This window comes from Bos indicus, chromosome 13 (genome assembly GCF_029378745.1).
Source record: "Bos indicus isolate NIAB-ARS_2022 breed Sahiwal x Tharparkar chromosome 13, NIAB-ARS_B.indTharparkar_mat_pri_1.0, whole genome shotgun sequence".
Taxonomy (NCBI): domain Eukaryota; kingdom Metazoa; phylum Chordata; class Mammalia; order Artiodactyla; family Bovidae; genus Bos; species Bos indicus.
In genome coordinates, this window is record NC_091772.1 from 37,063,878 (window position 1) to 37,078,802 (window position 14,925).

Genomic DNA, 14,925 nt, shown 5'->3' on the forward strand with positions numbered 1-14,925 from the left:
TACCTAAGAAAATCCAAGGGTATAGCAGAAAGCAACACAACATTGTGAATTAATTATTCTCCAATTCAAAATAGATTTAAATTGTAAAAAATGATAATAAAAAAGAAAATCCAGTAGTTTAGGAGTTCTGTGGCAAGAATCAAACATATATTTCGTAACATAAACTATAAAATCACAGAACTGTTGCTTCAGCTTTTCTTTAATTGTTCATTTGGGCTTGCATTTTTGATACAATATTCAATTCTGTTCCTTTGCAGGAATCTTTCCTTAGGCACAGGCCTATTTTATGAAGGTTAAATTGGCTAAAATTAGGTAATATAATCAACAAAGCCTTTGAAATAAGCAATAAGTGAGACATGAAAATTTACCAAAGGCATTATTAACTGCACCATAAAGAAATACCAATGAATGGGAAACCAGAACACAACAATGGAAGCATCTGCCTTACCAAAGACGAAAAAGCAATCAAGAGAAGCTGACTCAGAACTAGCAGAGATGTGAAAACTAGCAAATATTAAAAACAATTCTAACCATATACCACATGTTCAGAAAGTTAAGCAGACATGAGCTAGATTAAAAAAACCCAAAACAAACATCTAGAGATGAAAATGACAACATCTGAGATTAAAAAGAAAATACACAGGATGAGATTAACAGCAGATTAAGACATGCAGAAAAAAACACAACTGAATATATAAGAAAACCCCATAGCTAACATCATACTCATTGATAAAGAACTGAAAGCTTTCCCTCTCAGATCAGAACAAGATAAGAATGTCTACTCTTACCACTTCTATTATCAAGAGTACTGGAAGTCCTAGCCAGAGCAATCAGGCAAGAAAAGGAAATAAAAGGTATCCAAATTGGGAACGAAGAAGTAAAATTATCTCTGTTCACAGACCACATGTAGACAACATTTCTTATATGTAGAAAATCCTAATGACTCTATTCCACACACATACAAAAATACTGTTAGAACTATTAAGTGAATTTAGCAAAGTTACAGGATATAAAACCAACATGCAAAAATCTACTGCATTTCTGTATCCTGCTGCTACTGCTAAGTCACTTCAGTTGTGTCCGACTCTGTGCGACCCCAGAGATGGCAGCCCACCAGGCTCCCCCATCCCTGGGATTCTCCAGGCAAGAACACTGGAGTGGGTTGCCATTTCCTTCTCCAATGCATGAAGTGAAAAGCGAAAGTGAAATCGCTCAGTCGTGTCCGACTCCCAGCGACCCCATGGACTGAAGCCTGCCAGGCTCCTCTGTTTATGGGATTTTCCAGGCAAGATACTGGAGTGGGGTGCCACTGCCTTCTCCTTCCGCTAAGTCACTTCAGTCATGTCCAACTCTGTGCGACCCCATAGACAGCAGCCCACCAGGCTCCCCTGTCCCTGGGATTCTCCAGGCAAGAACGCTGGAGTGGGTTGTCATTTCCTTCTCCAATACGTGAACGTGAAAAGTGAAAGTGAAGTCACTCAGCCGTAACCGACTCTTTGCAACCCCACAGACTGCAGCCCACCAGGCTCCTCCGCCCATGGGATTTTCCAGGCAAGAGTACTGGAGTGGGGTGCCATTGCCTTCTCACCTTCTCCTTCTATATCCTAGTAATAAACAATCCAAAAAAAAAAAAAAAATCATTTCATTTACAATAGCATCAAAAAAATAAAATATTTTAAAAATAGATGATGACAATACTACTACTCAGGAATAAACCTAACCAAGGAGCTTAAATATTTATACACTGAAAACTTCCAAACACTGATGAAAGAAATTAAAGAAGACACAAGTAAGTGAAAGACATGTTCTGTTCATGAGTTGGAAGGCTTAATATTGTTAAGATAACAATATTACCCAAAGTAATCTACAGATCCAATGCAATCCAATAAAAATTCTAACAGCATTTTTGCAGAATGGAAAAGCTGACATTCAAATTCATACAGAATTACAAGAGGCATTAAATACCAGAACAGTACTGAAAAAAATTGAGGACTTGAACTTTACAACTTCAAAACTGACTCAAAACTACAATAACTAAAATCAACAGTGCCAGCATAAAGGACATTTAAACCAATGGCAGAGGCCAGAAATAAACCATCACATATACAGCCAACTGACTTTGTAAACAAGGAACCCAAGAACATGCAGTAGGGAAAGGACAGTTTTTTCTATAAATGGTGCTCAGAAAATTAGATGTTCACAAACAGAAGAATGAAGTTGGACCCTTACCTTACACCATATACAATTAGCACAAAATGTATCAGACTTAACTGTAACACCCAGATCTTAAAAACTCTTAGAAAACATAGGAAAAAAATTTTCATGACATGGGATTTGGTGATGATTTTTTTGGCTATTACACCAGGAACACAGGCAACAAAAGAAAAGTAGATAAACTGGATTTCATCAAAATTAAAAACTTATGTGCATTGAAGGACAACATCAAAGGGGTATGAAAAAAAAATCTCACAAAATGGGAGCGGCCACAACTGGAGAGCCTGTGCTGCAACTCGAGAAGCCAGCGCACCACAACACTGAGCCTGCGTCCTCAGAGCCCATGCTCCACAACAAGAGAGGCCCACACGACGCAACGAAGACCCAGTGCAGCCAAAAATTCAAAAAAGAGAGAGAGAAAAAATATTTGAAAGCTTTCTAATATGAAGAATGACTATAACTCAACAACAGAAAACATGATTCAAAAACGGGTAAAGGATCTGAACAGACAATCCTTCAAATAATAAACACAAATGGCCAACAAGCACATAAGATGCTCAACATCATTATCCATTAAGGAAATGCAAATTAAAACCACACTGAGACACTATCATAATGGATTAAAAACTATTATTAAAAAACAAAAAATAATAAGCATTGACAAGGACATAATTAGAATGCTTGTGCATTGCTGTTAGGAATGTAAAATGGTTCAGCCACTGTAAAAAATAGCTTGGTGGGTCCTCAGGAAGCTAAAAATAGAATTACCATATAACATAGCAATTCTACTCTTAGGTACAGACCCAAAGAACTGACAATAGGAACTCAACAGATACTTGTACAATGTTCACAGCAGTTGTTATTCACAAAAGGCAAAAAGTGGAAGCAATTCAAGTATCCACAGAGAGATGAAAGGATAAACAAAATGTGGCATGTACATACGATGTAATATTATTAGTCATAAAATGAAATGAAATTCTGATATACACAGCTATGAAATGGAATGAAATTCTGATATATGCTACAACACATATGAAATTTAAACACACTATGCTAAGTGAAATAAGCCAATTACAAAAGGGCAAATATTGTATGAGTCTACAAATATTGACAAATACTGTATGAGTCTACAAAAATATTATATGAGTCTAATACAAGGATTCTATAGACTAGGCAAGTTCATAGAGACAGAAGGCAGGAAAGGTTCATAGAGACAGAAGGTAGAAATAGCAAACTAGAAATAGAAGGACATTTCCTCAACCTTATAAAGATGCTACCAGAAAACTACTAGAGACCATCAGTGAATTTAGTAAAATTCCAGGATACGTACACAGAAATTGCTAGCTTCCTATACACTAACAATGAAAGATAAGAAGGACAGATTGAAGAAACAATCCCATTTACCACCAAAACAAAAAGAAAATAACCTAGGAATAAACCTCCCCAACAAAGATCTGTCTAGTCAAGGCTATGGTTTCTCCAGTAGTCATGTATGGATGTGAGAACTGGACTATAAAGAAAGCTGAGTGCCAAAGAATTGATGCTTTTGAACTGTGGTGTTGGAGAAGACTCTTGAGAGTCCCTTGGACTGCAAGGAGATCCAACCAGTTCATCCGAAAGGAGATCAGTCCTGGGTGTTCACTGGAAGGACTGATGTTAAAGATGAAACTCCAATACTTTGGTCACCTCATGCGAAGAGTTGACTCATTTGAGAAGACCTGATGCTGGGAAAGATTGAGGGCAGGAGGAGAAGGGGACGACAGAGGATGAGATGGTTGGATGGCATCACCGACTCAATGGACATGAGTTTGGGTGAACTCCAGGAGTTGGTGATGGACAGGGAGGCCTGGCGTGCTGCAGTTCATGGGGTCGCAAAGACTTGGACACGACTGAGTGACTGAACTGAACTGAAACCTCCCCAGGGAGACAAAAGACCTGCACACAGAAAACTGTAAGAAACTGGATGAAAGAAATCAAAGGTGACACAAGTGCAGAGACATACCATGTTCGTGGACTGGGAGAATCAGTGCTGGGGAAATGACTACACCACCCAAAGCAATATACCAAATCCAGAAATACATCAAACAAAGAAAGTAAAGACTTAACTAGGAAAGCAAGGACATTTCAGTATAAAAAGGTCTATCAACCTTAAGTTAGAGCTGAAAAGCACATGGGAAAAAAAAAATCACAACCTTTCCTACTAAAGCCTCTAAGTAGACTGGAAAAAAGAAACAATTTATATATGATGAAGACCATTTGACATTATTTGAAATAATGAAATGTCAGAGCCGTATTTATTGCTTTACTCCATTTAAAATGTTTACCTAAATTAAATTATATGAAATAGAATAGTTCTTTTTTTCTTTAGGTTATATTACATTTCCAAGTATTTTAACAAGTTTATGTTATGGCATTAAACAAGACGTATTAGCTGCTTTCTATTTTCATTAAGTCATCTTTCTGTTACGTAAGCTCAAACGATAAAGTAACATGTGGATGGAGATCTTATATCTGCCCTTAGAAGCCAAAATGTGAAAGGGAAGTCGCTCAGTCATGTCGGACTCTTTGCGACCCCATGGACTGTAGTCTACCAGGCTCCTTCGTCCATGGGATTTTCCAGGCAAGAATACTGGAGTGGGTTGCCATCTCCTTCTCCAGGACATCTTCCCGACCTAGGGATTGAACCTGGGTCTCCCGCATTATAGGCAGACGCTTTACTGAGAAGCCAAAATGGGTATTTTTAAAAACCTACTAAGGAGGTAATAAGAATCACTGACCTAAGTCAACCAACAACAACCAGAATTCGTGTAACTTTAGCTGAAATGCATCAACCCTCACAAAATAATTTAGCATTTGTAACAACTTTAAGTCTTACAAATTAAGAAGTAGTTTGTGAACCTGTCTTAAGTAGAGAAGGCGTTCTAAATTTTCTCTTTATTTGAAAGGTTTTACTTAAAGCACTTTTTGTATTCAAAGGTTTCTTTAGGAAGGGTAAATTAAAAAAACAAACAGAATACATGAAGAAAATTGTGGCTATTTACTCAGACTAGATCTAACATCCACGCTTAAATTCAACCAACTGTATCTAATGCAGCTGATTAAGTACTTCAGATAAAGACATGATTAAGCATCATCTTATGGCCTGGCCATGGAAAAAAGAAAAATCTAATGTTTCCCCCCCCCCCGAAAACATTCCCATGTAAAAAAAGCCTGGTCAAATATTCTTACAGTTTTGTCTGTGTGTGTGTTTATTTTTATGTCAGAAATGTTACCTTGGATTATATCATTGAATATTGGCTGTTTCATTATGTTTCTTCTTTAAGATGAAAACAGACTATATAACAATCTTCTTTTGTGATTCCCATGTTTTCTCACTCTAATTTGTTTTAACATTCTTATTCATTTGGGTAAATTCTACCACTCATCCATTTCTAGCTTTTGTTCTTTACTGTGTTTTCCACAGTCTCTACTGTCCCTTGTGAGCCCTCCAATTTCATCTTCACTTCAGCCATAGCTTTATCTTATTTTTCTTTCCACTCAGTCAGCTTACACTGCACTTTCTCATGTGGTCACATTGTCTCTTCCCTGACCTCATACCACTGTTTTGTGTTCTCACTGATAAATATTTCCATTAAGGGTCTTAAATTCATGGAAGATGTTGGATCATTATTTTCATCTTCTTTACAGCAATATTTTCCTCTGATGAATATTCTTCACCTGTCCTTTGTTTTTCCATTCCTTTCTCCTTTTTCAATTCTCGAATGGCAGTAGCGGCCTTGAGCTGGATTCTTTCTGCCAACTCATCACTGAAAGTGATGAGGTTTTCCTAGACAAGCTGTCTACAGGAAGCTAATACAGAAGGCCACAGTGGGATGAGTTCTGTACCAGCAAAATTTTGTTTTGATTCAGGGTTTTACATGAGAATCAGTTAGCTATTTACTTCTCAACATCCAGAGCAGACGGAAGGCCTTAACATTAGTCAAAGGCATCACCTCCCCTTGTCTGTGTGACTCCTTGTTTGGTTTCATTTCCCAACTTCTCAAAATCAAACCAGAGACAGGGAAACTCCTGCCGTTGGCTTGAGAAGCCATTCTGCTTTTACAAAGGCTAACAGGTTTTGCACCTCACGGTGGGCCTCTCAAACTCATGAAGCATCTCCTGCTGGCTCCAAGCTCTGCAGCCATGGCATCGTCCACTTTCTCTCATAGGTGGCCTGCCTGGTCTCCACTGCTTCAGGCAGCCATTCCAGTTTTGTGGCTTAGCAGACCATGTGCTTTGTATTTTAGTTTTTCCCTCTTTGTTGTTAATAGCCAATTCCCAGAAAGCAGAAGAAAATGCCAACTTAACAGTACCATCTTCAAACCCAAAGTCCAACAATTAACCTTAGTATTTTATACATGATAGAAACTTGAATGTCTCACTACATTACTGAAAGATAAAGGTATGCTTTACTTACTATTACATTGTGAGGTAAAATACTAACTTTCCACAAAATACTATTTTTCATATGGCCATTAACAACTAAGATAATTATTTTTATTTCAAAACCTCATGTGTATATTGGTTATAACCTAGAGCAGAAAATTATCTGATGCCAAAATGTTAAAGATTCTTTTCAAGACCCAGGGTCGACTGGGGGAACAAATTATGCATGTTCTTTCAGTATGCTAATCTTAGTATTTGTTTTTAAAGCAGAACCTTTTTAGTAATAAAGACAACAAATCATCTGTCAATCTTTAAGAACCCAATGACATTTGGGTTTGAAACGAAGACAATTTATACTATGGGCTTCCCTGGCAGCGATAAAAAATCTGCCTGCCAATGCAGGAATTGAGGATTCGATCCCTGGAACAGGAACAATCTCTGGAGAAAGAATAGCAACCCACTCCAGTATTCTTGCCTGGGAAATCCCAAGCAGAGGACAGGCTATCGTCCATGGGGTCTCAGAGTCAGACAAGACTTAGAGCTTAAAGAACAAGTTTATATTATATATAGGATCATTCCCTTAGTATTTAACTCTGAAAGTGAAAGTGAAGTTGCTCAGTTGTGTCCGACTCTTTGCGACCCCATGGACTTTAGCCTACCAGGCTCCTCTGTCCATGCGATTTTCCAGGCAATAGTACTGGAGTGGATTGCCATTTCCTTCTCCAGGGGATCTTCCCGACCCAGGGATTGAACCCGGGTCTCCTGCATTGTAGACAGACACTTTACTGTCTGAGCCACCAGGGAAGCCAGTATTTAACTCTAGGTACATTTTTTTCCCTGCCAGTTACTATTCTTCTACTCTTTGCTTATCCAATACCAGGGATGTTCTGAGTAAAATCAAGTTTTACTAATAGCTCATTTTTTAAAGAAGCAAATAATATACCAAAACCAAATTAAACAGATTTTGAACTAGTAGTGTTTTAAATGATTCCATTTTCATACATAACGGTAAATCTGTCAATGCTAATATGTCATACAAAAGAGAAGTAATGCCTGATATAATTTATTAAATTCAGAGGCACCATGAGATCATGTTGATAGAAACGAAGAAGAGCCTTTCCTCTGCTGTTGTTGTTTAGTCACTAAGTCCTGTCCGACTCTTTGTGACCTCGAGGACTGTAGCCCGTCAGGCTTCTCTGTCCTCCACCATCTCTTGGAGTTTGCTCAGATTCACATCCAAAGCTCTTCCTTACAGAATTCTAAGTAAGAAATGTAAATGGAAAGATAGGATTTGAAAAACCACAGTTCAACAACCACCGGAGCTGGAATGACAGTGGACATGAAGAGACATGGTGCGCTTCATCCAAGTAACGGAGGCCAGTCACCACTGGCACCGATACACGCCACGCTCTGAGAAGCTCCGCTGAGAATTCCTGCCCAAAATGCACAACCTGAATCTAACCATGAGGACCCATGGACAGCTGCAGTGGAAGGATATTCTACAGAACGACTGGCCTGCACATGCTCTTCAAAAATGCCAAGGCCACAGAGACAGAGAAAGAATGAAGAACTGTTCAGATTAAAAGAGACTAAGGAAAAATGACAGCAAAATTCAATGTAGGATCCTGGACTGGACTCTGGACCAGAAAGAATTCTTTCCTTTGGTATATACGATATTAGCGGGACAACTGATAAAAATCTATCTGTATACAGGAGAACTGTATCCATGCTCATCAAGGACATATACGTTAAAGTACTTAAAGACACTGAAGATACTGAATGCAATTTTCTCTCAAACAATTCGAAAAAAGCAAGAATACTGTGCATGTGTATGTGGAGAGAATGCTAAAGCATATGTTATAAATGTGAACATTTCGGGAATCTGATAAAGACACTTTCCCTAACTGTAATACAAGATCAGATCTTTACTACATTCTACTCATCAGATCATCAAATTTTAGAGCTGGAAGAAAAATGTATTCTCTCGCCCAAATTACTTCCAACTTACAGATGAGGACAAGGAAGTTAATGACTCCCTCAAGATGACAACGTTTGAGGCAGAGCCAAGATGATCATACTGCTCTGACTCAGCTCTTTCTACTACTACAAGTTGTCTCTTGAACCTTTACATTGTCATCTACTCCCTAAACATGTGATACCAAATTATCTAGCTCTATCTTCTCATATATTCTAATAAGCTGGTATGGCAAACCACTTTCAGGCAATCTAAACTTCAGTTTTTAAAAGGTATTTATGCACACAAGTCTTTAATAACTAATATCAATAAATATGTTGCCAGAAACATGTTGGATACTATATGAAATGCTAAAAATACAAAACCAACACACTCTACTGTGAGTGACACTGCTAGGTCCATTATGACAGACACCACGTTTGTATTATTGATGACCATAACCCACCTCTTAGGACAGTGCCTGGCATACAATAAACATTCAAATGACTGTATGCTGCTAAATAAAAGACGTCCCACAGCACAAGAATGTGTATAAAGATAATCATAACATCCTCAGTGTTAACAAAGAACCATAAGACAACAGCAATGGAAGTTACATTTTTGCTTGATTAGATCTACAAAGACTTTGGAAACTGAATGACTACCAAAGGTAACACTAGAAAGACAAGTAAGATTTTGACAGACATGGAAGCAGTGGGGTAGTGAGAGGATGGGTAGGGGGAGTTAGATAAAACAGCCTGAAGGCAACAAAGTATTTGGCATTTCTACTAAAATTTTAAACATGGGCTTACCTATTGTTGCTGCAAGTTCTGGATCAAAAGTATCATCTGTGAACCTCAAGAGCAGGCTAAAAGAGATGTCAAAAAGACAGATTAGTAATTCAACTTTTCTTTCTCAACATTTGATAAATCTTCCTGACTGCTGTATTTTGTCACAAGTTAGACACAACTTCAAAGAGCTAATGTAGTCAGCTTCCAGAAACATGGCCTCATTGCAGGTATATTCAGAGGAATTAAATTATTGGAAAGGCAATTAAAGAATCCCCAAAGCAAAGTAGTTTACTAGAAAACTTATTTCCCATGCTCCATTTCCTAAGTGTGAAAAGAGGTTTTTGTTTTTTTTTATATAACTACTGGTATGCTCTTCTGAGAAAATGGTATTAGCAAACATGTAATGCTTTAACCGACATGGACAAAAGGGGAAAAGGAAGTCTCTTGGAATGCAACAAATTAAAATTTTAAGAAATCTAATGCTTCATCCACTCCGAATTCAGGTAAAAACAGAAAGGTGTGAAATCGAGCATTTTGAAACAAGTAGTCTGACTATTACCAAGTGGGAAGAAGAGATACAATAAAAGTAAAGGCTGAAGGTCACATGCTGGCTAGAGTAGGTTTCCTCTGGCAATGCTGGGTAAGGCACATGAAAGCAAGTCGGCAATATGCAGCTACCAAAGGCTGTCAAAGAAAGGAATGGCAGGAACTGCTCTATATTTTGAAAAGTTAATGCCAGCAAAAAAAAAAAAAAAAAACCCTAAGAAAATCAACAGAAGACAACTGCCATGATTATAGTAAGGGATAATGAAGGAGTACACCTAGGAAATGGTAAAGAAAGAAAGGAAGGCATGAAATGAAAGGAAAAGATAATCACAAAAGTATTCCAAGATTTTATCTTCCAGAATTATTTTATTTAATATAAGGCAGAAATGTCAGTTATTAGAAGTTCTTCAAAACTAAAACCTAAGTTTTTATTAAAGCCCTTTCAGTTCAGTTGCTCAGTCGTGTCCGACTCTTTACAACCCCATGAACCGCAGCACGCCAGGCCTCCCTGTCCATCACCAACTCCCAGAGTTCACCCAAACTCACGTCCATCAAATCGGTGATGCCATCCAGCCATCTCATCCTCTGTCGTCCCCTTCTCCTCCTGCCCCCAATCCCTCCCAGCATCAGGGTCTTTTCCAATGAGTCAACTCTTCGCATGTGGTGGCCAAAGTATTGGAGTTTCAGCTTTAGCAACAGTCCTTTCAAAGAACACCCAGGACTGATCTCCTTTAGGATGGACTGGTTTGATCTCCTTGCTTTTAGATTTATAAAATTAATAAACCTCCCCTCACATTATCCCTAAGTAGGATGACACCATTCTATTGACTTAATTGTATTAATAAAATCAAGACAATAACTATCTTATGTCTGAATTTCAGGGGACAAAAAAATGTATGACTATTTCTATAGACTGTAATTACTGCTGCTAAAGATTTTTTTTTTTTTTTTTTTGGTCCACAGGGTATATTGCAAAACATAATGGCCTCTTGGCACTTTCCAAACCCAATTTGAAGGACTAACTCTCCCTTTCCCAGTTTTGCTTTCTGGTGATCACAAAACCAGCACGACAAAAGCAAGGTAAGACAAAAGAATCAAATTGGAGCTTTTTCTACTTAACATTGAACTATAACTAATTTTATTTAATTCCAACATGAATTAGGTGACAGCACTAATAAGAATCTTAAAAGACTACTCATAAAAATTTTCTTCTCTCCCCAATATTAAACTTCAAATTAGGGAAGCCAAAAAATTTCAGTTACTCATAATTTAACAATAGAAAAGTTGTGTATTTATACTCATGTCACCAAAGAAAATATTACAAAAATGTAGACCCTTACCTAGCACTAGTGGTAATGATACCATAACAATAACATAATTGATAAGAACAGTATGGGCTATTATTCATTGAACTTGGACAACGAGCCAGATACTGAGCCAGGGGGTTTTCTTATATAATTACTAATCCTTAAAACATCACTTGTCATTAACGGTATTTTGTCAGGAAAGGCAAGGAGGTAAAACAACAAATTTTAATATAGGCTCTGAGGATAAGTGAGCAGATCTTAGCCATGGCTACACTGTCAGATGAAAATGTATCCTAAATTCTACATGTGCATTTTTCTAGGTAGGGAGTCTACTTCTCTCCTAGATTTTGAAAGGAATCCACAACCCGAAAATGATTAAGCAACACCGTTCTAAAGCATGTATGGTTAAGCCTTCATTTTCAACGGTTAAGGAGCAAAATACTGAGCTGTAGATGGAAGGAATAACTTCTGCCATTCCACTTGGAGGAGACCAAATCTATAATTAATCAGTGTGATTATCACTAAGGTGCATTTCTCAGTTTACAAATGAAACTGGTCAAAAAGGACAGGGATGTAAGAGACACAGAAGGGACAGCAAAGTAAATAACAGCAGGTCTCTATAATCCCTTCCAGTTCTGAAACACCTTGCTACTTCTTTACTTCACTATGCGCTAGCCACGGAATCAAAGAATACTACACATCTAACACTAGATAGGTTTGAGAGATTTCTACTCCAACCTCACTTTTGAAACAAAGAGATGAAGGCCTAGAGTGTCTGAGTGTCACACACAAGGTCACACAAGTGGCAGCACCAGTTTCATCATTCTGATCTCCCGGCTGCTCTCACATGTTTTATTAACTCTAAGTATAAAATAAACTGGAAAAATAACCCACTAGTTTGAATGAGTTAAGATCTCCTTTGTTGTGCAATGATTTCTCAACAACATACGTGATGCCTCACTTTCATTAATTCTAGATTTACAGAGAAATAGAAACTATTGGTTAGAACAATCCTGTAGGATTGTATTGATGTCAAATGTTTTTGTACTAACTCACCTTAAAAAGCATGCTACACTAAATGGCTTCAGTCATGTCCAACTCTTTGCAACCCTATGGACTGTAGCCCACCAGGCTCCTCTGTCCACGGAATTCTTCAGGCAAGAATACTGGAGTAGGGATCTTCCCGACCCAGTGATGGAACCCAAGTCTCCTCTGTCTCCTGCTCTGGCAGGCAGGTTTCTTTACCACTTGCACTACCTGGGAGGCCCCTTAAAAAGCATAGGCTTCTAAGTAGTAGTTCAGTTGCTAAGTCACGTCCGACTCTTGGCGACCCCATGGACTGTAGCCCGCCAGGCTCCCCTGTCTATGGGATTCTCCAGGCAAGAATACTGGAGTGGGTTGCCATTTCCTTCTTCAGGGGATCTTCCTAACCCAGGAATCGAACCTGCGTCTCCTGCGTTGCATGCAGATTCTTTACTGACTGATCTATGAGGGAAGCCCAGGCTTCTAAAGTCACTTATTCTCATTTTATCTAGGAAGATAAGCGTTCCAAGTTTTTTTCCAGAGCATATCATGTCCACCAATAATGTATATCCAGCTGGAAAGATAAGGTAACTTTCTCCCTAAATGTAATCCTTTCTTCAAGAGGTAAGGGTGTTAAAATTGGAGCAGATAAGCTCCAAATAAATTTGTTTGCCAGGAGGGGACCAAGGAAACCAATAAATCCACTTAACAGATTTTACTCCAGAGAAAGAATATCAACTTTCACTGTGACTTAGCAACTACAGAACAATAACAACAATAGGAGTGTACTTTGGGCTTCCCTGGTGGCTCAGACGGCAAAGAATCCACCTGCAAAGCAGGAGACATGGGTTCAATCCCTCGGTTGGGAAGATCACCTGGAGAAGGGAAGGGCTACCCATTCGTCTTCTGGCCTGGAGAATTCCATGGACTGTATAGTCCATGGGGTTGCAAAGAGTGGGGCATGACAAAGCGAGCTTCACTCAATCATCCCTCCAATACACTTAGAATAGGCACCAACCAATCATGTTTTGGGCTGAACCACACAAAACAACATCCAACCACTCTTGACTTCAAAATCAGCAATTTCATATGCCTTAACCTAAACGAGAGTCACATCTCAAGAAGAAAAAAAGGTCACGTGGCCAGGGAATTCCTAAGACAATGTTCACATATTACTTAACTTTTTAACTCTCACATATACTAGATACTGATAATGAAAATATTACTCAGCCCTTTAAATAAGACATACACACACACATACTATTTTTTTTTAGTCTGCAGTGTTTCATTTCTTTATTCCTTGTTACGTACAAATTCCTCATTCCAATACACAAAGTACATCAAAAGAGGGAAACTATGAAAATATACTGTCATGCTTTAAAAGTACATAAAGCTGCAGAACACATTACAGATTTCAAATGCTTAAATATCTTAAAAAAAATAAGATCTCACGAAGTAATTTGAAAGATAAGCTTATAAGGAGGCATAGCTAAAATATGAAATTGTTTACAGCTTCTGAAATTTGGATCTCATTTAAAGATCAAAGCAGCCTGGGACACACCCTACTAACCCTACTCACAATCGGATGACAAGGATAACATCACCTGGAGAACTTTGCTCTAAGACCTGGATGAAATCAGAGCTCTTGCCCAACACCCAGCAGGCTCCACGTCTTCCCTAATACTCAACTTTAACTACTGTCAACATTATTACCCGCCCCCTCCCCCCCGGCAAAAACCGTCAAAAAGAAAAGACACATACTAACGTGTTTCGTTACCTCTATATGACGTGGCAGAGCAAGAAACAACAATTACACTGGATTCTCAAAAGTGGCCCATAGCTTAAGCTCCTGCATCTTAGACCAAAGTGAATTATTTAAGCAGTCAGAAGACTTACGAGTTCTTTCACAGCTGACTCATTAAAAAAAAAAAAAGAATAATTGGCTACGGGGTGCACCCAAATAGGCCAGGAATGTGACCTATGGCGTCACGAAACTTCCTGTGCAGAACTTCACGTATTTAGAGAAAGCCCGACAGAAATCCCACGATGGTCAAGTCACAAGCTCTCCGCTCGCGGGGTGACAGGCAGCTCGATCCCTGGGGTTGGGAGGCCTCTTCCCTCCGCGGGACTCGGGCCCCGACCCGCCCGCCACGCCCTAGGCGCCTCTGCGGCGGCGACCCGGCCGGCCCAGCGGCGCCCTCGGAATCGCTCTTCTCCCGGTGCGACAGCAGGGGACGCGATCCAGGGAACCAGGCCGGGCCGAGGCCGCGGGGCCGCGAGCCGAGTTCGCCCCGGCCAGGCCCGGCCCGGCCCGGCCCGCCGCCGTTTACCGTTCCCGCCGGGGCCCCAAGAAACAAGCCGCCACCGAGGAGGAGAGCCCGCCACTGTCGTCACGGCTCGCAGACCCGTCTCACCTGGACTTGCCCACGCCGCTCTCGCCGATGATGAGGATCTTCAGGGTGGTCAGCACGTCCTCGTCCATCCTGACCCTGCTCCGCACCGCGAGCAGCCGGCCGCCCCTTCCGCTCCTCAGCCCTTCCCCCCCCGGCGCGTGCTGCCGCGCATGCGTCCCGCCCCGCCCGGGGCCACCTTCCTTTCACACCGGGTGTTTAGCTTTTGCAGGGGCCCGGGACGCCCCAGTTCCGCCCGGAGGTAGAGCTCTGCG

General features: G+C 39.9%; 1 protein-coding gene across 1 annotated transcript in view; it reads right to left on the minus strand.

Moving 5' to 3' along the window:
* RAB18 (RAB18, member RAS oncogene family) overlaps positions 1-14,880 on the minus strand; it is a 28,628-nt gene extending 13,748 nt beyond the window's left edge. Inside the window, exons 1-2 of the mRNA XM_019973194.2 lie at positions 14,675-14,880; positions 9,406-9,461 (exon numbers count right to left, since the gene is read on the minus strand). Of these exons, the coding sequence (XP_019828753.2) occupies positions 9,406-9,461; positions 14,675-14,742 (124 nt within the window). The 5' untranslated portion in view covers positions 14,743-14,880. The remainder of the gene's footprint in view (positions 1-9,405; positions 9,462-14,674) is intronic.
* Between the last annotated feature and the right edge of the window lie 45 nt (positions 14,881-14,925).